This window comes from Mobula hypostoma, chromosome 5 (genome assembly GCF_963921235.1).
Source record: "Mobula hypostoma chromosome 5, sMobHyp1.1, whole genome shotgun sequence".
NCBI classification, from domain to species: Eukaryota; Metazoa; Chordata; class Chondrichthyes; order Myliobatiformes; family Myliobatidae; genus Mobula; species Mobula hypostoma.
The window spans coordinates 2,035,488-2,060,361 of NC_086101.1; the positions used below are offsets into that span (position 1 = coordinate 2,035,488).

The following is a 24,874-nucleotide window of genomic DNA, read 5'->3' on the forward strand; positions in this document are numbered from 1 at the left end:
GGACCCCAGTTGTTTACAATATATATTAATGACTTGGATGAGGGAATTAAATGCAGCATCTCCAAGTTTGCGGATGACACGAAGCTGGGTGGCAGTGTTAGCTGTGAGGAGGATGCTAAGAGGATGCAGGATGACTTGGATAGGTTGGGTGAGTGGGCAAATTCATGGCAGATGCAATTTAATGTGGATAAATGTGAAGTTATCCACTTTGGTGGCAAAAATAGGAAAACAGATTATTATCTGAATGGTGGCCGATTAGGAAAAGGGGAGGTGCAATGAGACCTGGGTGTCATTATACACCAGTCATTGAAAGTGGGCATGCAGGTACAGCAGGCGGTGAAAAAGGCGAATGGTATGCTGGCATTTATAGCAAGAGGATTCAAGTACAGGAGCAGGGAGGTACTACTGCAGTTGTACAAGGCCTTGGTGAGACCACACCTGGAGTATTGTGTGCAGTTTTGGTCCCCTAATCTGAGGAAAGACACCCTTGCCATAGAGGGAGTACAAAGAAGGTTCACCAGATTGATTCCTGGGATGGCAGGACTTTCATATGAAGAAAGACTGGATGAACTGGGCTTGTACTCGTTGGAATTTAGAAGATTGAGGGGGGATCTGATTGAAACGTATAAGATCCTAAAGGGATTGGACAGGTTAGATGCAGGAAGATTGTTCCTGATGTTGGGGAAGTCCAGAACGAGGGGCCACAGTTTGAGGATAGAGGGGAAGCCTTTTAGGACCGAGATGAGGAAAAACTTCTTCACACAGAGAGTGGTGAATCTGTGGAATTCTCTGCCACAGGAAACAGTTGAGGCCAGTTCATTGGCTATATTTAAGAGGGAGTTAGATATGGCCCTTGTGGCTAAAGGGATCAGAGGGTATGGAGGGAAGGCTGGGGCGGGGTTCTGAGTGGGAGGATCAGCCATGATCATAATAAATGGCGGTGCAGGCTCGAAGGGCCGAATGGCCTACTCCTGCACCTATTTTCTATGTTTCTATAATTTTATTCTACTTTACACATGCACAGAGCACATACCAATACGGGATGATCAAAAATGGCGGCGATGAAGAATACAACCACATAAAAAACACGCATGCTCTGGAACCACCCAGTGGGAAAAAATTCCTAACTCTAACCCCTCCCCCCCTCCCAAAAGCCCGAAAAAGGGAAGCAGACTAGATAGAATACAAAGCCAGGGACTGCTCTGTCTGTTCAGGAGAAACATTTTTAAAAGGATTATCTCTCCCTCCCCCAAGTTAAAAAAAAAATGACTGACCTTGTGAAAGGAACGATGAATTCTCAGCAAAGGAAAGTGTTTACATTCCAGCATAATAATGCTATTTTTTAAAGAGAAAAACCAGCGCCATTTTTTAGGTTTAACATTATGTCTCTTAAAAAAAACTTTAAATTTAATTATAAGACGCTATAATAAAGGAGAAAAAATTAATAACATGCTAAACCACACTAAATTTCCAAAAATACCAATTAATAATAACATAAGTAATTAAACCCTCTCCTAAATATATTTTTTTTAAAAAAGCCCCATTAGTAGGAAAAACTACTAATTAATTAAGAAAGAAATAAAAGACATCAAACCAAATATTAGGTTAAAGGGACAAGTCCCTTTATTTTCTTTCTCTCAGTCAAATGTCTGAGTAACCATTTAAACTTGAACCATAAATCTTCTTTCAGAAAAGAACAATAATATGCAATAACGAACAACTCTCCTTATCTTCTTTTATTAGTCTCTCAATAAAATATTCAAGTAACCTTCATAAATCTTCTTTCCGAAATGCCAAAAATATACAAATAACCAATTTCAGTCAGTTGATTTGGTAACGGTGGCAGGTATAGTTTGAACGAACTCCAATGCTGCTTTTGGATCAAAAAATGTACGAGGAGGAGAGTTGGAAGGAAAAACTTTAATTCTTGTGGGTAACGCAAAGGAGGAAACAGTTCCTTATCATATGCCTTGTTTCATTACCAGAGCATATCTTGATCTTCGTTCCATTACCTCCCTCGGATAATCATCATAAAAAGGGAGCTCGGATTCCATAAATCTAAAAACTGTGTTTTCTTGCATTATTTGATCTTTAATTTTAAAATGATGAAAACAGACTTTGGTCTATTTGGATCTTTAAATTTCAACGTAAAAGCTCTGTGTGCTCTTTCTATAGTAGGCGGCTTTGATAATATAGTAGGAAATAAAGTATGAAAAAGCTTACCAAAGTAAGCAGTTAAATCTCCATCTTCAACTCCTCCTTGGAGTCCAACAATTCGTATATCTCTCCGGTGAGGCCTAGTTTCCAGGTCTATAATCTTATTTTGGTATCTTTCCAAACGAGTTGTAACTTCAGATAATTTTTGCTTCGTTATCTTCTTTTTTTTCTTTTTCTTTTTCAATCTTTTTTTTAGTTTCATAATAATAAACATAGCATAGTATTGATATAAAGTTATTGGGAATACATTGTTGTAATTGACATAGTTAAATATAAGCCCAGTTGGCACTTAAATGTTAAAACTCCCAATCATCCAGGATGCAGATGAACAATATGAAACAAAGAAAAATATCTAAAAAAAATCATGAAAAAGGGAAAGGAAAATAAAAAATATAACCCCGCCTCCCCCCCCCAAAAAAAACTAACCTAATCAGTGTTAATCAACTGAACTAAAAAAACATGGGCTGTTATGTAATATCATAAAAAAAGGAACCATTAGTGTCGACGACTCCGTTCCTCTCAACAAATATTACAAATAAATAGAATAAGTTTGGAAAAGGTCAAATTACATCATATGAAAATGTTGAGTTAACTTCAATTCTTCTTCATGTGTAACAACTTGAGTTTCCAAGTCTTTTAAGTTTTCCCAGAAATGACTTCATTTCATTACTATTCTTTTCCAGTTGATCTTTAATTGATCCATTCTGATCTTTAATTGAATTCAGTGTCTGCACCATATCTTCAGCCCATGGTGGCATTTCATCAGATCTTTCCTTTCCCATTACCTTTATCACTAGGTTCAGACAAGTTGTTCCAACTCCTCGTATATTGTTCTCCATCAAGAATCAGCAACTAAAAATTTTAAATTTGAAGTTTAAACTAGGGCGAGAGAAACAAAACCAAGAGCAGCACAAAATTGCAGTTGCTCCATTAACAGGCAGGCACAGTTTCTGTGAGGTCCCCCCTCATTTTACTGAACTCCAAGGAATACAATCCAAGAATTGCCAGACGTTCCTCATACGGTAACCCTTTCATTCCTGGAATCATTCTTGTGAATCTTCTCTGAACCCTCTCCCATGTCAGTATATCCTTTCTAAAATAAGGAGCCCAAAACTCTCACAATACTCCGTGTGGTCTCACGAGTGCCTTATAGAGCCTCAATATCGCATCCCTGCTCTTATATTCTGTACCTCTAGAAATGAATGCCAACATTGCATTTGCCTTCTTCACAACTGACTCAACCCGGAGGTTAACCTTCAGGGTATCTTGCACAAGGACTCCCAAGTCCCCTTGCATCTCTGCATTTTGAATTCTCTCCCCATCTAAATAATAGTCTGCCCATTTATTTCTTCCACCAGAGTGCATGACCGTACACTTTCCAACATTGCATTTTATTTGCCACTTCTTTACCCATTCCCCTAAACAAAGGGTCCCCGACCTTTTGTGCACTGCGGACTGGTTTAATATCGACAATATTCTTGCAGACCTCATAGTCAAGTTCATCAGTGGGAGTGACAGGGAATGTGGAAAGGTGCAGCTGACTCATATCGGTTCGTATTGCTGACTCATATCGTTTCCTCGTGGCCCGGTAGCACATGCTTGCGGCCTGGTGGTTGGGGACCACTGCCCTAAACTATCTAAGTCTCCGCAGGATCTCTGTTTCCTCAACACTACCCGCTCCTCCAGCTATCGTTGTATCATCGGCAAATTTAGCCACAAATCCATTAATCTCATAGTCCGAATCATTGACATACATTGTAAAAAGCAGCAGTTCCAACATCGACCCCTGTGGAACTCCACTGGTTACCGGCAGCCAGCCATAATAGGATCCCTTTATTGCCACTTTGTTTTCTGCTAACCAGCCAATGCTCCACCCTTGCTAGTAACTTCCCTGTAATTCCACGTGCTCTTATCTTGCTTAGCAACCTCATATGTGGCACCTTATCAAAGGCCTTCTGAAAATCCAAGTACACCACATCTACTGCATCTCCTTTGTCTACCCTACTTGTAATTCCCTCAAAGAATTGCAGTAGGTTAGTCAGGCAGGATTTTCCTTTCAGGAAACCATGCTGGCTTTGGCCTATCTTGTCATGTGCCTCCAGGTACTCTGTAATCTCATCCCTAACAATTGATTCCAACAAACTCCCAACCACTAATGTCAGGCTAACAGATCTATAGTTTCCTTTCTGCTGCCTCCCATCCTTAAATAGTGGAGTAACAATTGCAATTTTCCAGTCATCTGGTACAATGCCAGTATCTGTCAATTCTTGAAAGATTATCGTTAATGCCTCCACAGTCTCTCCAGCTACTTCCTTCAGAACCCAAGGGTGCATTCCATCAGGTCCAGGAGATTTTTCTGCCCTCAGACCATTAAGCTTCCTGAGCACCTTCTCAGTCATAATTTTCACTATACAAACTTCACTTCCCTGACACTCTTGAATGTCTGGTACACTGCAGACATCTTCCACTGTGAAGGCTGATGCAAAATACACATTCTATTGTGCTAGCTGAGCAGATATAAAGAAGTGAAGGGAAAAAAAAAACCTAGAGCTTTTCTTTCCTTTATTTTCTCTGACTGAAGCCTCAAGGTGTCCACAGAAACGATAACTGCAGTGCCTGCCCCTGCATTCCATCGATTGGCTCTTGCTAATCAATCCCAAACCCAATTGGTCGCTGGTCAATTTTCTTTCTCGCTGTAGCGGCCTGTGCCATTTCTAGTCGGGTAGTGGACCTGAGTGAAATCACCTCCTCTCAAAACTTTCAATGTCTGGATTTGTCACTGGTGACCTCTTTTTTTTCCCCCCCCCCCCTAAAATCTCTCCTCATCTCTGTTCTAAATGAGGCTGTGCCCTCTAATTTTAGGCTCCCCCACTATAGGAAACATCCTCTCCACATAGCCTTTCAATATTTGTTAGGTTTCAATGAGATTGCACCCCCCCCCCCATTCTTATCTCCAAAGTGATCCTTCCACCAAACATTCCCCAATCCCCTGTTTTTCACAGAGATCACTCCCCCCATGATTACCTTATCTATTCATCCCTGTCCAGTAATCTCCCTTCCATCACTAATCCCTGCAAATGGCCTAAGTGCTACACCTGCCCATTCACCTCCTCCCTTACCTTCATTCAGGGCCCCAAACAGTCCCTCCAGGTGTGCAACTCTACCTGCAAATCTGCAGAGATCCCATGCTCCCGATGTGGCCTCCTCTACCTGGGTGAGTTGGACTGCTTGGTCATGCACCTCCGCTCCATCTGCCAAAAGCAGGACTTCCTGGTGGCCAAACGCCTGAATTCTGATTCCCATGTTGGTTCACAGCCTCCTCTTGACCACAATGAAACACCACCAGGGTGGAGGAGTAATACTTCGTATTTTGTCTGAGTAGCCTCTAACTTGATGGCATGAATGTCGATTTCTACTTCCAGTAATTCTACTTCCAAAAATTCTCTTCCCCTTCCTCTCTTTTTCTATTCCCCTGCCCCCATCCCCTTCTCCCATGATCCACACGCCTCTCCTATCAGATTCCTTCCTCTCCAGCCCTTTATTACACTCCCTCCTCACATCACCCATCACCTAGCTATCCTCCTTCCCATCTCACCACCCCCCCCCCCCAGTCTTTTTATACTGGCACCTTACCCCTTCCTCTCCTAATGAAGGGTCTTGGTCTGAAACACCAACAGTTTATTCCTCTCCATAGATGTTCCCTGACCTGCTGAGTTCTTCCAGCATTTTGTGTGGGTTACTCTGGATTTCCAGCATCAGCAGAGTTTCTCGTATTTGCGAAAGGCTGGTCAGACTGCTGCAAGTTTTCATCATTCACAGTGACCTTTGACCATCTGCTGACAAGGTTGGTTCTAATTTTTCTGCTTTTGTCTACTTGAAAACAGCATTGTGGAGGTGATTGAGGTGATGGAGTCTGATGAAGGGGCGGAGGAACTGCTGACAGACAATGCACCGTCCTCTGTCGGAGCGAAGAGCCCACTTCCTACCGTCGATTCCACCCAGGCCGATTCCCCTCTTGTCAGCGTGGTCACCAGCTCCCAGCCCAGTCCTGTAAGGCACAAAAGGGTAAAGTAACCTCATTCAGTTTGCCATCCTTTCTCCTCGTTGCTGGTGCTGAGAGTTGTGAGAAGCAGTGCTGCGGTTATTCAGTCAGTCGGGCAGCGTCAGACACAGGATCAGTGTTCCCTGGTGCTGAGTACTCTAGCAGATTCTTGCAAGTACCAGTGCTGAGTAATTCCTGCTAGAGTGGGCAAAAAAGTGGCAGATGGAAAACGCTGTTGGGAAATGTATGATAATGCATTTTGGTAAAAGGAACAATTGTGCAGACTTATCTAAATGGGAAGAAGAAGAAGAATAGCCCTTAACTCGGCAGTGGAGTTACCAGGGCACCGTCATGATGGCGTGTCCGTAGCAAGCTATTCTTGTTTTTACGAGGCCGAGTTGCCAGCTCGACGCTCAACCCGACTTAGATTGGAACTCGGGAACCTTCGCTCCGGAGTCCGGCGCTGATATTATTGCGCCACCAAGCGGGATATCTGAATGGGGAGAAGGTTCAAACATCAGAGGTGCAGAGGGACTTGGGAGTCCTCGTGCAAGACTCCCAGAAGGTCAATTTACGTCAAATCTGTGGTAAAGAAGGCAAATGTAATGTTAGCATTTATTTCCAGGGATATAAAATACAAAGGCAATGAGATAATGCGGAGCCTTTATAAGATATTAGTCATGCTGCGTTTGAACTATTGTCAAAAGTTTTGGGACCCATATCTCAGAAAGGATATGTTGTCATTGGCGAGAGCTCAGAGGTTGTTCACGAGGATGATTCCGGGAATGAAGGGGTTAACATAGGAGTGTCTGGCAGCTTTGGATCTGTACTCACTGGTAGAAGAAATTGGGGGGAATCTCATTGAAACCTACTAGATGTTGAAAGGACTAAATGGGGTGAATGTGGAGAAGTTGTTTCCTATGGTGGGGATATCCAGAACTGGAGGGCACAACCTCAAATCTGAAGGTTTTTTAAAGAACAGGTAAGGAGGAATTTTTTTAGCCGGAGAGTAGTATATCTTTGGAATGCTCTACCACAGATTGCGGTGGAGGCCAAACCGTGGGTATAGTTAAGGCAAAAGTTGATCATTTTTATACCAATCAGGGCATCAAAGGATATGGTGAGAAGGCAGGTGTATAGGGTTGAGTGGGATCAGCCATGATGGAATGGCGGAACAGAGTCGATGGGCTGAATAGCTTAATTTAGCTCCTATGTCTTGTGGTCTTATGCTGTATTTTGTGGTGGGCTGCGAGGGACTGAGCTTTAAATTGGGGCTGACCGTGGTGGAGGGCAAGGGGTTGAGCTTTTTATTGTAGGACGGTTGAGGTGGTCTCTGGGCGGAATGATTTGCTGTTTAACCATGATTATGGTCTGTACCTGCTTGGTTACTGCATTAGGATTGCCAAATCTGCATTCACCTGCTGCTGTTTCCTTTCAAAATGAGAAACCTCACACACTAAACTCCGGCTGCCAACTTCCTGCCCACTCTCCCAGCTATGAAAACTTTTCAACACTGGTTTGTGTCACCTTCCAGTTTGTTACTCCCCACATCAGCAAAACAGATCGCAGTGCATTCATCTTCGTCCAGATCAGTATAGTTAAAGGCCCCAAGGTGAAAACGAGGGTGTAATGTTGAGGCTTTATAAAGCACTGGTAGCGAGTATTTGAGCAGTTTTGGGCCCCTGATCTTAGAAAGGAAGTGCTGACACTGGCGAGGGTTCAAAGGGGGTTCACAAAAATGGTGCTGACACTGGCGAGGGTTCAAAGGGGGTTCACAAAAATGATACAGGATTGGAAGGTGGTGAATTGTTGTGATAGAGCTAAGGAACGGCAAGGATAAAAAGTCTGTGGTGGGAGTTATATACAGACCCCCAAACAGTAGTAAGGGTATGACCTACAAATTACAATGGGAGATAGAAAATGCATGCCAAAAGGGCAATGTTACAGTGGTCATGGGGGTTTTCAGTATGCAGGTAGATTGGGAAAATCATGTTGGTGCTGGGTCCCAAGATGGGAAATTTCTAGAATGCCTGCAAGATGGCCTTAGAGCAGCTCGTAGTTGAGCCCACTAGGGGATCAGCTACTCTGGATTGGGTGGGGTGTTGTGTAATGAACCAGAGTTGACGAGAGAGCTGAAGGTAAAAGAACCCTTGGGGCAAGTGATTATAATATGATAGAAATTACCCTGAAATTTGAGAAGGACAAGCTAAAGTCGGATATACAGTGGCATGTTGTATACTTACACTTATTCAACCCAGAGAAGTGTGAAGTACCTTGTACCCCATCCGTTATTTATTTATTTATATACACACATTCTTTTTCTCTCTCTGTCCCTCTGACTATACCCCTTGCCCATCCTCTGGGCTTCCCTCCTCCCCCTTTTCCTTCACCTTGGGCCTCCTGTCCCATGATCCTCTCATATCCCTTTTGCTAATCACCTGTCCAGCTCTTGGCTCCATCTCTCCCCCTCCTGTCTTCTCCTATCATTTCGGATCTCCCCTCCCCCTCCCACTTTCAAATCTCTTACTAGCTTTTCTTTCAGTTAGTCCTGACGAAGGATCTTGGCCTGAAACGTCACTGTACCGCTTCCTAGAGATGCTGCCTGGCCTGCTGCGTTCACCAGCAACTTTTATGTGTGTTGCTTGAAATTCCAGCATCTGCAGAATTCCTCATGATGTTACAGCTATATTGGACCCTGGTCACTTGGAGTACTGTGCTCAGTTCTGGTCACCTCACTACGGGAAGGATACGGATGCTATAGAGATAGAGTGCGGAGGAAAGTTACAATGATATTGCCTGGATTGGGGAGCGTGCCTTATGAGAATAGGTTGAGTCAATTTGGCTTTTTCTCCTTGGAGCAGCCGAGGATGAGAGGTGACCTGACAGAGGTGTATAAAATGATGAGAGGTATTGTTCGTGGAGATAGTCAGAGGGCTCCCAGGGCTGAAATGGCTAGCATGAGAGGACACTCGTGCTTGCAAGTAGGTACAGAGGAGATGTCAGGGGTAAGTTTTTTAGGCATAGAGTGGTGAGTACGTGGAATGGGCTGCCAATGACAGTGGTGGAGGAGGATGCAATAGGGTCTTTTAAGAGACTCGTGCTTAGGTACATGGAGCTTAGAAAAATAGAGGGCTATGGGTAGGCCTAGGTAATTTCTAAAGTAAGGACATGTTCGACACAGCATTGTGAGCTAAAGGGCCTGTATTGTGCTGTAGGTTTTCTATGTTTCTATGCAAAAGTTAGAGCACCCCTGATCAAAATTTCTGTTACTGTGAGTAGCTAAGCGAGTAAAGATGACCTGATTTCCAAAAGGCATAAAGTTAAAGATGACACATTTCCTTAATATTTTAAGCAAGATTACTTTTTTATTTCCGTCTTTTACAGTTTCAAAATAACAAAAAAGGAAAAGGGCCCAAAGCAAAAGTTTGGGCACCCTGCTTGGCAGTACTTAGTAACACCCCCTTTGGCAAGTATCACAGCTTGTAAATGCTTTTTGTAGCCAGCTAAGAGTCTTTCAATTCTTGTTTGGGGGATTTTCGCCCATTCTTCCTTGCAAGAGGCTTCCAGTTCTGTGAGATTCTTGGGCCGTCTTGCATGCACTGCTCTTTTGAGGTCTATCCAGAGATTCTCGATGACGTTTAGGTCAGGGGACTATGAAGGCCATGGCAAAACCTTCAGCTTGCGCCTCTTGAGGTAGTCCATTGTGGATTTTGAGGTGTGTTTAGGATCATTATCCTGTTGTAGAAGCCATCCTCTTTTCATCTTCGGCTTTTTTACAGACTGTGTGATGTTTGCTTCCAAAATTTGCTGATATTTAATTGAATTAATTCTTCCGTCTACCAGTGAAATGTTCCCTGTGCCACTGGCTGCAACACAAGCCCAAAGCATGATCGATCCACCCCCATGCTTAACAGTCGGAGAGGGGTTCTTCATGAAATTCTGCACCCTTTTTTCTCCAAATATACCTTTGCTCATTGCGGCCAAAAAGTTCTATTTTAACTTCACCAGTCCACAGGACTTGTTTCCAGAATGCATCAGGCTTGTTTAGATGTTCCTTTGCAAACTTCTGACGCTGAATTTTGTGATGAGGACGGAGGAAACGTTTTCTTCTGATGACTCTTCCATGAAGGTCATATTTGTGCAGGTGTCGCTGCAGAGTAGAACAGTGAACCACCACTCCAGAGTCTGCTAAATCTTCCTGAAGGTCTTTTGCAGTCAAATGGGGGTTTTGATTTGCCTTTTTAGCAATCCTATGAGCGGTTCTCTTGGAAAGTTTTCTTGGTCTTCCAGACCTCAACTTGACCTCCACCGTTCCTGTTAACTGCCATTTCTTAATTACATTACTAACTGAAGAAACGGCTACCTGAATACGCTTTGCTATCTTCTTATAGCCTTTTCTCCTGCTTTGTGGGCATCGTTTATTTTAATTTTCAGAGTGCTAGGCATCTGCTTAGAGGAGCCTATGGCAGCTGATTGTTGGGACAAGGTTAGAGGAAGCAGGATATTTATAAAGCTTTGAAATTTGCATCACTTGGCCTTTCCTAACGATGACTGTGAACAAGCCATAGCCCTAACAAACTAATTAAGGTCTGTGACCTTGGTAAAAGTTATATGAGAACTCAAATCCCTTGGGTGCTCCTTTCCTTTTTTTCACTCTAAAATTGTACAAAACAAAAATAATAAACACTAATCTTGCCTAAAATGTTGAAAAGAATGTTTCAACTTTAACTTTTGACTTTTGGAGATCAATTCATCTTCTACTCACTTAACTATTCACAGTAACAGAAATTTTGACCGGGGGTGCCCAGACTTTTGCATGCCACTGTATCTGTATTACAGTGGAGTATAGGGAATTACAGGGGCATGAGAGACGTGTTGGCCAGAATGTACAGGATATATACATCCCAAAGAGAAATATATTCCGAAGGCAAGCAGACACAACTGTGGCTGATGAGAAGTCAACGCCAACATTAAACCCAAAGAGAGGGCATATAATAAAGCAAAAGCTAGTGGGACATTAGAGAATTGGGAAGCTTTTAAAAACCAACAGTAGGCATCTAAAGAAAGTCATTAAGAAGAAAGAGGTGGAATACAAAAGTAAGCTTGCCAGTACATTTAAAGATGATACAAAAAGTTCCTTCAGATACGTGAAGTGTAAAAGAGAAGCGAGAGTGGATATTGGACCACTGGAACACGATGCTGGAAAGGTAGTAATGGGGGGGGGGTGGAATGGCGGACGAACAGAATAAATACTTTGCATGAGTCTGGCTGAAGTTCTAGAGTGTCGGGGCATAAAGTGTGAAGTTGCCATTACTAGAGAGAAGGTTCTTGGGAAACTGAACGGTTTGAAAGTAGATAAGTCACCTGGTCCAGATTGTGTACACCCCAGGATTATCAAAGAGTTGGATGAAGAAATAGTGAAGGTATTAGTAATGATCTTTCAAGAATCACTAGATTCTGGAAAACTGGAAAATTACAAATGTCACTCTGATCTTCAGGAAGGGAGAGAGGTAGAAGAAAGGAAACTACAGGCCAGTTGGTCTAACCTCAGTGGTTGAGATGTTAGAGTTGATTGTTAAGGATGGTGATTTGGGGTACTTGGAGGCACAGGATAAAATAAGCCATAGTCAGCATAGTTTCGTGAAGGGAAAATCTTGCCTGACAAATCTGTTGGGATTCTTTGGAAAAATAACACCTAGAATAGACAAAGGAGATTTGGTGGATGTTATATACTTGTGTTTTCAGAAGGCCTTTGACAAGGTGCCACATTTGAGGCTGCTTAACAAGTTAAGAACCTGTGGTATTACAGGAAAGATGCTAGCGTGGAAAAAGCAGTGTCTGGTTGTCAGGAGGCAAAGAGTGGGAATAAAGGGCACCCTTTCCGGTTGGCTGCGGTGACTATTGGTTTGGTATTCTACAGGAGCCTGTGTAGGGACTGATTCTTTTTACATTATGTGAGATGGCAGAATTGCTGGCTTTGTTGTAAAGTTTGCATACGATATGAAGATAGTTGGTGGGGCAGGTAGTTTTGAGGAAGTAGAGCGGCTGCAGAAGGACTTACACAGATTGGGAAAATGGGCAAAGAAGTGGTAGATGGAATACAGTGTTGGGAAGTGTATGGTCATGTGCTTTGGTAGAAGAAATGAAAGGGTAGACTGTTTTCTAAATGGAGAGAAAATGCAAAAAACTGGGGTACAAAGGGGCTTGGTCCTCATGCAGGGTTCCCGAAAGGTTAATTTGCAGGTTCAGTTGGTGGAGAGGAAGGCAAATGTGATGTTAGTATTCATTTCAAAGGACTGGAGCCTAAAAGAAAGGATGTAATGGTGGACTTTATAAAGCAGTAGTGAGACCTCACTTGGGAGTTTTGTGAGCAGGTTTGGGCCCGTTGCTTTATCTTACAAAGGATGTGCTGATACTGGAGAGTGTTCAAAGAAGGTTCACAAACTGCTTGTTATATGAAAACTATATGGCTCAGGGCCTGTATTCACTGGAGTTCAGAAGAATGAAGGGTGACCTCATTGAAACTTACGAATGGTGAAAGGCCTTGACAGAGTGGATGTGGAGAGATGTTGCCTGTGGTGGGAGAGTGTAGGACCAGAGGACACAGCCTCAGAGTAGAGGGGGCGTCCTTTTCGAATGGAGAGGAGGAATTTCTTTAGCCAGATAGTGGTGAATCTGTGGAATTCTTTGCCCCGGGCAGCTGTGGAGACCGTCTTTATGTACAGTGGCATGCAGAAGTTTGGGCACCCCGGCCAAAATTTCTGTTACTGTGAATAGCTAAGCGAGTAAAAGATGAACTGATTTCCAAAAGGCATGAAGTTACAGATGACACATTCCCTTAATATTTTTAAGCAAGAAAACTTTTTTATTTCCATCTTTTACAGTTTCAAAATAGCAAAAAAAGTAAAGTGCCCAAAGCAAAAGTTTGGGCACCCTGCTTGGCAGTACTTAGTAACACCCCCTTTGGCAAGTATTCACAGCTTGTAAATGCTTTTTGTAGCCAGCTAAGAGTCTTTCAATTCTTGTTTGGGGGATTTTCACCCATTCTTCCTTGCAAAAGACTTCCAGTTCTGTGAGATTCTTGGGCCATCTTGCATGCACTGCTCTTTTGAGGTCTGTCCACAGATTTTCGATGACGTTTAGGTCAGGGGACTGTGAGGGCCATGGCAAAACCTTCAGCTTGCACCTCTTGAGGTAGTCCATTGTGGATTTTGAGCTGTGTTTAGGTTCATTATCCTGTTGTAGAAGCCATCCTCTTTTCATCTTTGGCTTTTTTACAGACGGTGTGATGTTTGCTTCCAGAATTTGCCGGTATTTATTTGAATTCATTCTTCCCTCTACCAGTAAATGTTCCCCGTGCCACTGGCTGCAACACAAGCCCAAAGCATGATCGATCTACCCCTGTGATCATTGCTGATTGTGGCCAAAAAGTTCTATTCAAAAGGCTCAAAGGAACATCTAAACAAGCCTGATGCATTTTGGAAACAAGTCCTGTGGACTGATGAAGTTAAAATAGAACTTTTTGGAGAATGAATTCAATTAAATACCAGCAAGTTCTGGAAGCAAACATCACACCGTCTGTAAAAAAAAAGCCGAAGATGAAAAGAGGATGGCTTCTACAACAGGATAATGATCCTAAACACACCTCAAAATCCACAATGGACTATCTCAAGAGGCGCAAGATGAAGGTTTTGCCATGGCCCTCACAGTCCCCCGACCTAAACGTCATCGAGAATCTGTGGATAGACCTCAAAAGAGCAGTGCATGCAAGATGGCCCAAGAATCTCACAGAACTAGAAGCCTTTTGCAAAGAAGAAGGGGCGAAAATCCCCCAAACAAGAATTGAAAGACTCTTAGCTGGCTACAAAAAGCGTTTACAAGCTGTGAATACTTGCCAAAGGGGGTGTTACTAAGTACTGCCAAGCAGGGTGCCCAAACTTTTGCTTTGGGCACTTTACTTTTTTTGCTATTTTGAAACTGTAAAAGATGGAAATAAAATTTTCTTAAAATATTAAGGAAATGTGTCATCTTTAACTTCATGCCTTTTGGAAATCAGTTCGTCTTTTACTCGCTTAGCTATTCACAGTAACAAATTTTGGCCGGGGTGCCCAAACTTTTGCATGCCACTGTATATTTAAGGCAGAGGTTGATGGCTTCTCGACTGGTCAGGGCATGAAGAGATACGGGGAAAAGGCAGGAGATTGAATCAGCTATGATAGATTAAACTCAGTGGGTCAAATAGCCTAATTCTGCTCTGATATCTTACGGTCTGCTGGTCCCTGTGGTGCCCCACGAGTGCTGGTGAATCTGTTCTACACTCTCTAAAGCCTGCACACCTATCCAATCTGAACTGAATGCAATACTCCAAATGTGGCCCAGCTAGACAAATGAAAGCAAACAGTGCAATACACCACCTTCATCGTCCTTTTAACCTGTGCAGCAATGAGCTTGGACTCCACGATCTCTCTGTACATCAACACTGTTGAGGGCCTTGCCATCAAGACCATATGACATGAGCAGAATTAGACCATTTGTCCGATTGAGTCTGCTCTGCCATTCAATCAACCCCTTCTATTTTCTCTCTCAACCCCTCTCTCCTGCTTTTCCCTCCAGACCTTTGATGCCCTTACTAAACTAGTCCCTATCTACCTCCACCTCAAATATACCCGATGACTTGGCCTCCACAGGCATCTGTGGCAATAATTAATCACCTTCTGTTGTAATGGACCATGCATCTTCTGGTTACTCGTGCCATCAGAGACTGTGATAAACTCCCTAAAATCAACATAGGCAGCGTCTGCAGCTGTGCCTTCATCAATCGCCTTTGTTACCTATCAAAATACACATTAGTGAGATATGACGTGCCCTTTGCAAAACCAGAAGGTCCCTGAGTAAAACATAGAAACATAGAAAATAGGTGCAGGAGTAGGCCATTCGGCCCTTCGAGCCTGCACCGCCATTTATTATGATCATGGCTGATCATCCAACTCAGAACCCCGCCCCAGCCTTCCCTCCATACCCCCTGATCCCTGTAGCCACAGGGGCCATATCTAACTCCCTCTTAAACATAGCCAATGAACTGGCCTCAACAGTTTCCTGTGGCAGAGAATTCCACAGATTCACCACTCTCTGTGTGAAGAAGTTTTTCCTAATCTCGGTCCTAAAAGGCTTCCGCTCTATCCTCAAACTGTGACCCCTAGTTCTGGACTTCCCCAACATCGGGAACAATCTTCCTGCATCTAGCCTGTCCAATCCCTTTAGGATCTTATACGTTTCAATCAGATCCCCCCTCAATCTTCTAAATTCCAACGCGTACAAGCCCAGTTCATCCAGTCTTTCTTCATATGAAAGTCCTGCCATCCCAGGAATCAATCTGGTGAACCTTCTTTGTACTCCCTCTATGGCAAAGATGTCTTTCCTCAGATTAGGGGACCAAAACTGCACACAATACTCCAGGTGTGGTCTCACCAAGGCCTTGTACAACTGCAGTAGTACCTCCCTGCTCCTGTACTCGAATCCTCTCGCTATAAATGCCAGCATACCATTCGCCTTTTTCACCGCCTGCTGTACCTGCATGCCCACTTTCAATGACTGGTGTATAATGACACCCAGGTCTCGTTGCACCTCCCCTTTTCCTAATCGGCCACCATTCAGATAATAATCTGTTTTCCTATTTTTGCCACCAAAGTGGATAACTTCACATTTATCCACATTAAATTGCATCTGCCATGAGTTTGCCCACTCACCCAACCTATCCAAGTCACCCTACATCCTCTTAGCATCCTCCTCACTGCTAACACTGCCACCCAGCTTCGTGTCATCCGCAAACTTGGAGATGCTGCATTTAATTCCCTCATCCAAGTCATTAATATATATTGTAAACAACTGGGGTCCCAGCACTGAGCCTTGCGGTACCCCACTTAGTCACCGCCTGCCATTCTGAAAAGGTCCCATTTATTCCCACTCTTTGCTTCCTGTCTGCTAACCAATTCTCCACCCACACCAATACCTTACCCCCAATACCGTGTGCTTTAAGTTTGCACACTAATCTCCTGTGTGGGACCTTGTCAAAAGCCTTTTGAAAATCCAAATATACCACATCCACTGGTTCTCCCCTATCCACTCTACTAGTTACATCCTCAAAAAATTCTATGAGATTCGTCAGACATGATTTTCCTTTCACAAATCCATGCTGACTTTGTCCGATCATTTCACCGCTTTCCAAATGTGCTGTTATCACATCCTTGATAACTGACTCCAGCAGTTTCCCCACCACCGACGTTAGGCTAACCGGTCTATAATTCCCCGGTTTCTCTCTCCCTCCTTTTTTAAAAAGTGGGGTTACATTAGCCACCCTCCAATCCTCAGGAACTAGTCCAGAATCTAACGAGTTTTGAAAAATTATCATTAATGCATCCACTATTTCCTGGGCTACTTCCTTAAGCACTCTAGGATGCAGACCATCTGGCCCTGGGGATTTATCTGCCTTCAATCCCTTCAATTTACCTAACACCACTTCCCTACTAACATGTATTTCACTCAGTTCCTCCATCTCACTGGACCCTCTGTCCCTTACTATTTCTGGAAGATTATTTATGTCCTCCTTAGTGAAGACAGAACCAAAGTAATTATTCAATTGGTCTGCCATGTCCTTGCTCCCCATAATCAATTCACCTGTTTCTGTCTGTAGGGGACCTACATTTGTCTTTACCAGTCTTTTCCTTTTTACATATCTATAAAAGCTTTTACAGTCCATTTTTATGTTCCCTGCCAGTTTTCTCTCATAATCTTTTTTCCCCTTCCTAATTAAGCCCTTTGTCCTCCTCTGCTGAACTCTGAATTTCTCCCAGTCCTCAGGTGAGCCACTTTCTCTGGCTAATTTGTATGCTTCTTCTTTGGAATTGATACTATCCCTAATTTCTCTTGTCAGCCACGGGTGCACTACCTTCCTTGATTTATTCTTTTGCCAAACTGGGATGAACAATTGTTGTAGTTCATCCATGCAATCTTTAAATGCTTGCCATTGCATATCCACTGTCAACCCTTTAAGTGTCATTTGCCAGTCTATCTTAGCTAATTCACGTCTCATACCTTCAAAGTTACCCCTCTTTAAGTTCAGAACCTTTGTTTCTGAATTAAAACATGGTTTACAAAAGACTATAAGACATTGGACCAGGATGAAGGCATTCGGCTCATCAAGTTTGCTTTGCCATTTCCTCATGGCTGATCCATTTCCCCCTCAGCTGCAGTCTCCTGCCTTCTCCCTGTAACCTTTCATACCCTGACTAATTAAAAACCTATCAAACTCAGCATTAAATACATCTGGCCTCCACAACAACTTGTGGCAACAGATTCCACTGATTCACCACCCTCTGGCTAAAGAATTTCCTGCTCTTCTCCATTCTGAAGCAACGTCCCTCTATTCCAAGGCTGTGCCCTCTGTTCCTAGACTCAGCACAACAGGAAACATCCTCTCAACATCCACTTTATCTACACCTTTCACTTTCAAAGGGTTTCAATGAGATATTGCCCCCCCCCCACCAAATGCAAGTGAATAAAGGCCTGGTTCCCTCAAACGCTCCACATTCTTTGAGGAGATTACAAGTCAGATAGATAAAGGGGATGCAGTGGATGTTGTATATTTGGTCTTTTAGAAGGCCTTTGACAAGGTGCTTACCACGTTAAGAGCCCATGGTATTAAAGGAAAGTTACTAACATGGGTAAAGCATTGGCTGATTGGTAGGAGGCAGTGAGTGGGAATAAAAGGATCCTTTTCTGGTTGGCTGCCAGTGACTAGTGGTGTTCCTCAGGGGTCGATGTTGGGACCACTTCTTTTTATGTTGTATATCAATGATTTAGATGATGGAGTAGATGGCTTTGTTGCCAGGTTTGTAGATGATACGAAGATTGGTGGAGGGGGCAGGTATTGATGAAGAAACAGGTAGGAAGCAGAAGGACTTAGACAGATTAGGAGAATGGGCAAGAAAGTGGCAAATGAAATACAATGTTGGAAAGTGCATGGTCATGCACTTTGGTAGTAGAAATAAGTTGCAGACTATTTTCTAAACGGGGAGAAAACCCAGGAATCTGAGATGCAGAGGGACTTGGGAGTCCTTGAGCAGGTTAACTTGTAGGTTGAGTCAGTGGTGAGGAAGGCAAATGCCATGTTAGCATTCATTTCAAGAGGTCTAGAATACAAGAGCAGGGATGTGATGCTGAGACTTTCTGAGGCACTGGTGAGGCCTCAGCTTGAATATTGTGATCAGTTTTGGGCTCCTCATCTTAGAAGAGATGTACTGGCATTGGAGAGGGTCCAGAGAAGGTTCACAAGGATGCTTCCAGGAATGAAAGGGTATCATATGAGGAATGTTTGATGGCTTTGGGTCTGTACTTGCTGGAATTCAGAAGGATGGGGGAGGATCTCATTGAAATCTTTCAAATGTTAAAAGGCCGAGACAGAGTAGATGTGGAAAGGATGTTTCCCATGGTGGAAGAATCTAGGACAAGAAGGCACAACCTCAGGATAGAGGGGCGCCCTTTCTAAACAGATGTGGAGAAATTTCTTTAGCCAAATAGTGGTGAATGTGGAATTTGTTACCACGTGCAGCTGTGAAGGCCAGGTCGTTGGGTGTATTTAAGGCGGAGATTGATGGCTTCTTGATTGGACATGATGTCAAAGGTTATGGGGAGAAGGCAGGAACTGGGGTTGAGGAGGAGAAAATAAAAGGATCAGCCATGAGTAAATGGCGGGACAGGCTTGATGGGCCAGGTGGCCTAATTCTGCTCCCTTATGGTCTTATATGATAAGCCTTTCCTTCCCGGAGTCATTCTCATGAGCCTCCTCTGAACTCTCTCCAGTGCTAGCACATATTTTCTTAAATAAGGGGTCCAAAACTGCTCACGGTACTCCAGGTAAGGCTTCACCAATAAAGCATCAGTATTGCATTCCTGCTTTTATATTCTACTCTTCTTGGGGTCTGTGTCCATAGGACATAGAATCGGAAATCTACAGCACATTTCTGGAATGAGGAAAAACCCTCTGGCTATCCACATGTTCAGTGCCTCTCATCGTCTTATTCAGGTCACCTCTCATCTTTTGTCTCGAAAGGGAAAAGGCCAAGTTCACTCAGCCTATTCTCATAAGGCTTGCTCTCCAATCCAGGCAACGTCCTTGTAGATCTCTTCTGCACTCTCTCTATAGTATCCACATCCTTCCTGTAATAAAGAACTGAACACAGCACTTCGAGTGGAGTCTAACTAAGGGCTTATGTAGCTGTAACATTACCTCACAGCTCTTGAACTCAGTCTCGTTGTTGATGAAGGCCATCACACAATAAGCCTTCTTAACAACACCGTCAACCTGCACAGCAGCTTTGAGTGTCCCCGAGGTCTCGCTGATCCTCCACACTGCCAAGATTCATACCATTAGTATTATGTTCTGTCTTCAAATGTGTGCTACGGAAATGAACCACTTCACACTTATCTGGGTTAAACTCCATCTGCCACTTCTCAGCCCAGTTCTGAATCCTATTGATGTCCTTTTGTAACCCTCCAGCCTATCACAACACCCCCAACTTTTGTGTCATCAGCAAACTTATGTCCTTATCGAGGTCGTTTATAAAAATCACTGCATACTCAACCTGGAAATTAACTTTTAGGAAGTCCTGCGTGAGGATCCCAAGTCCCTTTGCACCTCAGTTTTTTGGATTTTCTCCCCGTTTAGAAAATGGTCTATGCTTTTATTACTTATAGCAAAGCACATGACCATACACTTACTGACACTATATTCTGTTTGCCACTTCATTGCTCATTCTCCTAATTTGTCCATTTTCCCTACTTCCTCACTTCCTCAAAACTACCTGCCATCCACCTAACTGTACTGTCTGCAAACCTGGCCACAAAGCCATCAATACTGTTATCATTGACAAATATCATGAAAAGAATCGGTCCCAAGACCATCCCCTGTAGAACACCACTAGTCACCAGCAGCCAAGCAGATTGCTCCCTTTATTCTCACTCTGCCTTTTGCATATAGACAATAGGTGCAGGAGTAGGCCATTCGGCCCTTCGATCCAGCACCGCCATTCACTGTGATCATGGCTGATCATCCACAATCAGTATCCAGTTCCTGCCTTATACCCATAACCTTTGATTCCACTATCTTTAAGAGCTCTATCCATCTCTCTTTTGAAAGCATCCAGAGACTTGGCCTCCATAGCCTTCTGGGGCAGAGCGTTCCATATATCCACCACTCTCTGGGTGAAAAAGTTTTTACTCAACTCCATTCTAAATGGCCTACCCCTAATTCTTAAACTGTGGCCTCTGGTTCTGGACTCACCCATCAGCGGTAACATGCTTCCTGCCTGCAGTGTGTCCAATCTCTTTAATAATTTTATATGTTTCAATAAGATCCCCTCTCAGCCTTCTAAATTCCAGAGTATACAAGCCCAGTCGCTCTAATCTTTCGACATATGACAGTCCCGCCATCCCGGGAATTAACCTTGTGAACCTATGCTGCACTCCCTCTATAGCAAGAATGTCCTTCCTCAAATTTGGAGACCAAAACTGCACACAGTACTCCAGGTGTGGTCTCACCAGGGCCGTGTACAGCTGCAGAAGGACCTCTTTGCTCTTATACTCAATTCCCCTTGTTATGAAGGCCAGCATGCCATTAGCTTTCTTCACTGCCTGCTGTACTTGCATGCTTGCTTCCAGTGACTGATGTACAAGAGCACCTAGATCTCGTTGTGCTTCCCCTTTTCCTAACTTGACTCCATTTAGATAATAATCTGCCTTCCTGTTCTTGCCACCAAAGTGGATAACCTCACATTTATCCACATTAAACTGCATCTGCCCACTCACGCAGCCTGTCCAAGTCACCCTGCATACTCATAACATCCTCGTCACATTTCACACTGCCACCCAGCTTTGTGTCATGGGCAAATTTGCTAATGTTACTTTTATTTCCCTCATCTAAATCATTAATATATATTGTAAACAGCTGCGGTCCCAGCCCCGAACCCTGCGGTACCCCACTGGTCACCGCCTGCCATTCCGAAAGGGACCCGTTAATCGCTGCTCTTTGTTTTCTGTCAGCCAGCCAATTTTCAATCCATGTCAGTACTCTGCCCCCAATACCATGTGCCCTAATTTTCCCCACTAATCTCCTATGTGGGATTTTATCAAAGGCTTTCTGAAAGTCCAGGTACACTACATCCACTGGCTCTCCCTTGTCCATTTTCATAGTTACATCCTCAAAAAATTCCAGAAGATTAGTCAAGCACGATTTCCCCTTCATAGATCCATGCTGACTCAGACCGATCCTGTTACTACTATCCAGCTGTGTCGTAATTTCATCTTTTATAATTGACTCCAGCGTCTTTCCCACCACCGACGTCAGGCTAACCAGTCTATAATTCCCTGTTTTCTCTCTTCCTCCCTTCTTGAAGAGAGGGACATTAGCCACCCTCCAATCCACAGGAACTGATCCTGAATCTATAGAACATTGGAAAATGATTACCAATGCGTCCACGATTTCTAAAGCCACCTCCTTAAGTACCCTGGGATGCAGACCATCAGGTCCCGGGGACTTATCAGCCTTCAAACCCAACAGCCTATCCAACACCATTTCCCGCCTAAATTTCCTTCAGTTCATCCATTACCCTAGGTCCTTTGGCCACTATTATACCTGGGAGATTGTTTGTGTCTTCCCTAGTGAAGACAGATCCAAAGTACCTGTTCAACTCACCTGTCATTTCCTTGTTCTCCGTAATAAATTCACCGGCTTCTGTCTTCATGGGCCCAATTTTGGTCTTAACTATTTTTTTCCTTTTCACATACCTAAAGAAGCTTTTACTATCCTCCTTTATATTCTTGGCTAGTTTACCTTTGTACCTCATTTTTTCTCAGTGTATTGCCTTTTTAGTTATCTTCTGTTGCTCTTTAAAAGTTTCCCAATCCTCCGGCTTCCCACTCGTCTTTGCTACATTATACTTCTTCTCTTTTATTTTTATACTGTCCATTACTTCCCTTGTCAGCCACGGCCTCCCCTTACTCCCCTTAGGATCTTTCTTCCTCTTTGGAATGAACTGATCCTGCAGCTTCCGCATTATTCCCAGTAACACTTGCCATCGCTGTTCCACTGTCATCCCTGCTAGGGTATTGTTCCATTGAACTTTGGCCAGCTCCTCCCTCATAGCACCATAGTTCCCTTTGTTCAACTGTAATACTGACACTTCCAAGTCAACCGCTGCTTTATCCATTCTAGTATGCCATGGGCTCTTAACTTGTTCAGCAGCCTCATTTGTGGCATTTTGTCAAAGGCCTTCTACCAATTCTTCTTTGTCTTTCCTGCTTGATTTTTCCTTAAGGGAAAACATGCTGACTTCAGTCTGTTTCACCATATGCCTTCAAGTACCCTGAAACCACATCCTCGCATGACTGTAACATTTTCCCAACCACTGAGGTCAGGCTAACCAGCCTATAATTTCCGTTCTTCTGTCTTCCTCCCTTCTTGAAGATTGGATTGCTATTTGCAATTTTCCTGTCCTCCAGAACCATGCCAAAATCCATTGATTCCTGAAAGATAATTACTAATGTCTCCACAATCTCTTCAGTCATGTCTTTCAGAACCTTAGGGTGTATTCCATCTGATCCAGGTGACTTACTTACCTACCTTCAAACCTTTCAGATTTCCAAGCATCATCATCTTCGTAATGACGACTTCACTCCCTTCTGCCCACTGACACTCTTGAATTTCTGGCACACTCCTAGTGTCTTTCATAGTAAAGCCTGATGCAAAATACTTAGTTTGTTCATCATTTCCTTGTCCCACCATTAATACCTGTCTAGCATCATTGTCCAGTGGCCAATATCTACTCTCATCTCTCTTGTACTCTTTATATATTTGAAAAATTTTTGGTATCCCCTTTAATATTATTGGCTAGCCCACTGGAAATATGCCCTCACTTTTGCGTTTATGTTGGTTTGGGCTTTGTCATCCACGGTTCCGTCATCCTGCCTTTAGAATACTACTACTACTTAGAGATAGATGTATGTAGCTATCCTGTGCCTTCTGAATTTCCCCAGAAACTCCAGCCCTGCTCGTGTCCCCTTCAAAGTCAAATTTGGCCAGCTCTACTCTCATGCCTCTTCAATTCCCTTTTCCCCATTGTAATACTTGTACATCTGACTTCAGCTTCTCCTTCTCAAATTGCAGGATGAAATCTATCTTACTATGATTACTGCCTCCTAAGGGTGCATTTACCTTGAGCTCAGTAATCAAATCTGGTACTTTATGTAACATCCAATCTAGAATAGCTGATCCTTTAGTGGGCTCAACAAGCTGCCCTAAAAACCCATCTCATAAGCAATCTACAAATTCTCTCTCTTGGGCACAACCTGATTTTCCCAGTCTACCTGTATATTGAAATCCCCATGTCTATCATAACAGTACCCTTTTGACATACCTTTTCTAGCTCCTGCCTTAAGATGTTAAAGAACTCAGTGGCTTGGGCAGTGTATGAGATGCTCTTTTGGCCTCTGCCTGGCCGAAGATTGCCAGCATTTCGGAATCAAAATCAGGTTTAATATCACCGGCATGTGACGTGAAATTTGTTAACTTAGCAGCAGCAGTTCAGCACAATACATAATATAGAAGAGAAAGTAAATAAAATTAATAATAATAAATAAGTAAATCACTTACAGTGTACTACATGTATTGAATAGATTAAAAACGTTAAAAAAACAAATATATATTTTTAAAAGTGATGTCATGTTCACGGGTTCAATGCCTATTTAGGAATCGGATGGCAGAGGGGAAAAAGCTGTTTCTGAATCGGTGAGTGTGTGCTTCAGGCCAGTACCTTTCTGAGACACCGCTCCCTGGAGATGTCCTGGGTACTTTGTAGGCTGGTACCCAGGATGGAGCCGACCAGATTTACAACCTTCTGCAGCTTCTTTTGGTCCTGTGAAGTAGCCCCTCCATACCAGACAGTGATGCAGCCTGTCAGAATGCTGTCCACAGTACATCTACAGTTTTTGGGTGTATTTATTGACATGCCAGATTTCTTCAAACTCCTAAAGAAGTATAACTGCTGTCTTGCCTTCTTTTGCAGCCTCTTGTCTATCTTCTTCACACTGTCAACACCTCAGCCTTCTGATTCACTCAGTCCTTCCCTCGCTATTCAGAACACAAGCCAAGCCTGTCCAGCCTTTCTTCACAAGACAACCTGTGCCTTCGTAAACCTTTACTGCCTCTTGACTGTGGACACTAGTGGTTCAAGCAGTTTATTGTGTACTAAGCCACTGTGCCGCTGTGAAACTAACGCTGAGGATCTCTGAATTGTTCTATCCGATTAATGTCCATCCTTCATGGTGTGACCTGCATGGTGGTGTTGCAGTTAGCATGATATTTTACAGCTCCAGTGACCGGGGTTCAATTCCCGATGCTGTCTGTACATTCTCCCCGTGGCCCTCCCACATTTCAAAGGTTAGGGTTAGTAAGCTATGGGCATGTTATGCTGGTTCCAGAAGTATGGTCACATTTGTGGGCTGCCTCCAGCCAATCCTTGTGCTCTTGGTTGTCAACACAGAAAATGCATCTCACCATATGGA

General features: G+C 43.4%; 1 protein-coding gene across 2 annotated transcripts in view; it reads left to right on the top strand.

Annotated features, from left to right (window-relative positions):
* Positions 1-24,874, top strand: part of daxx (death-domain associated protein) — a 51,881-nt gene that overhangs the window by 23,458 nt on the left and 3,549 nt on the right. Inside the window, exon 5 of one of the 2 annotated variants that reach the window (XM_063047854.1) lies at positions 6,102-6,267. In XM_063047854.1, the coding sequence (XP_062903924.1) occupies positions 6,102-6,267 (166 nt within the window). Of the gene's footprint in view, positions 1-6,101; positions 6,283-24,874 lie in introns of both variants that reach the window. The other variant, XM_063047853.1, reaches the window with a different exon arrangement.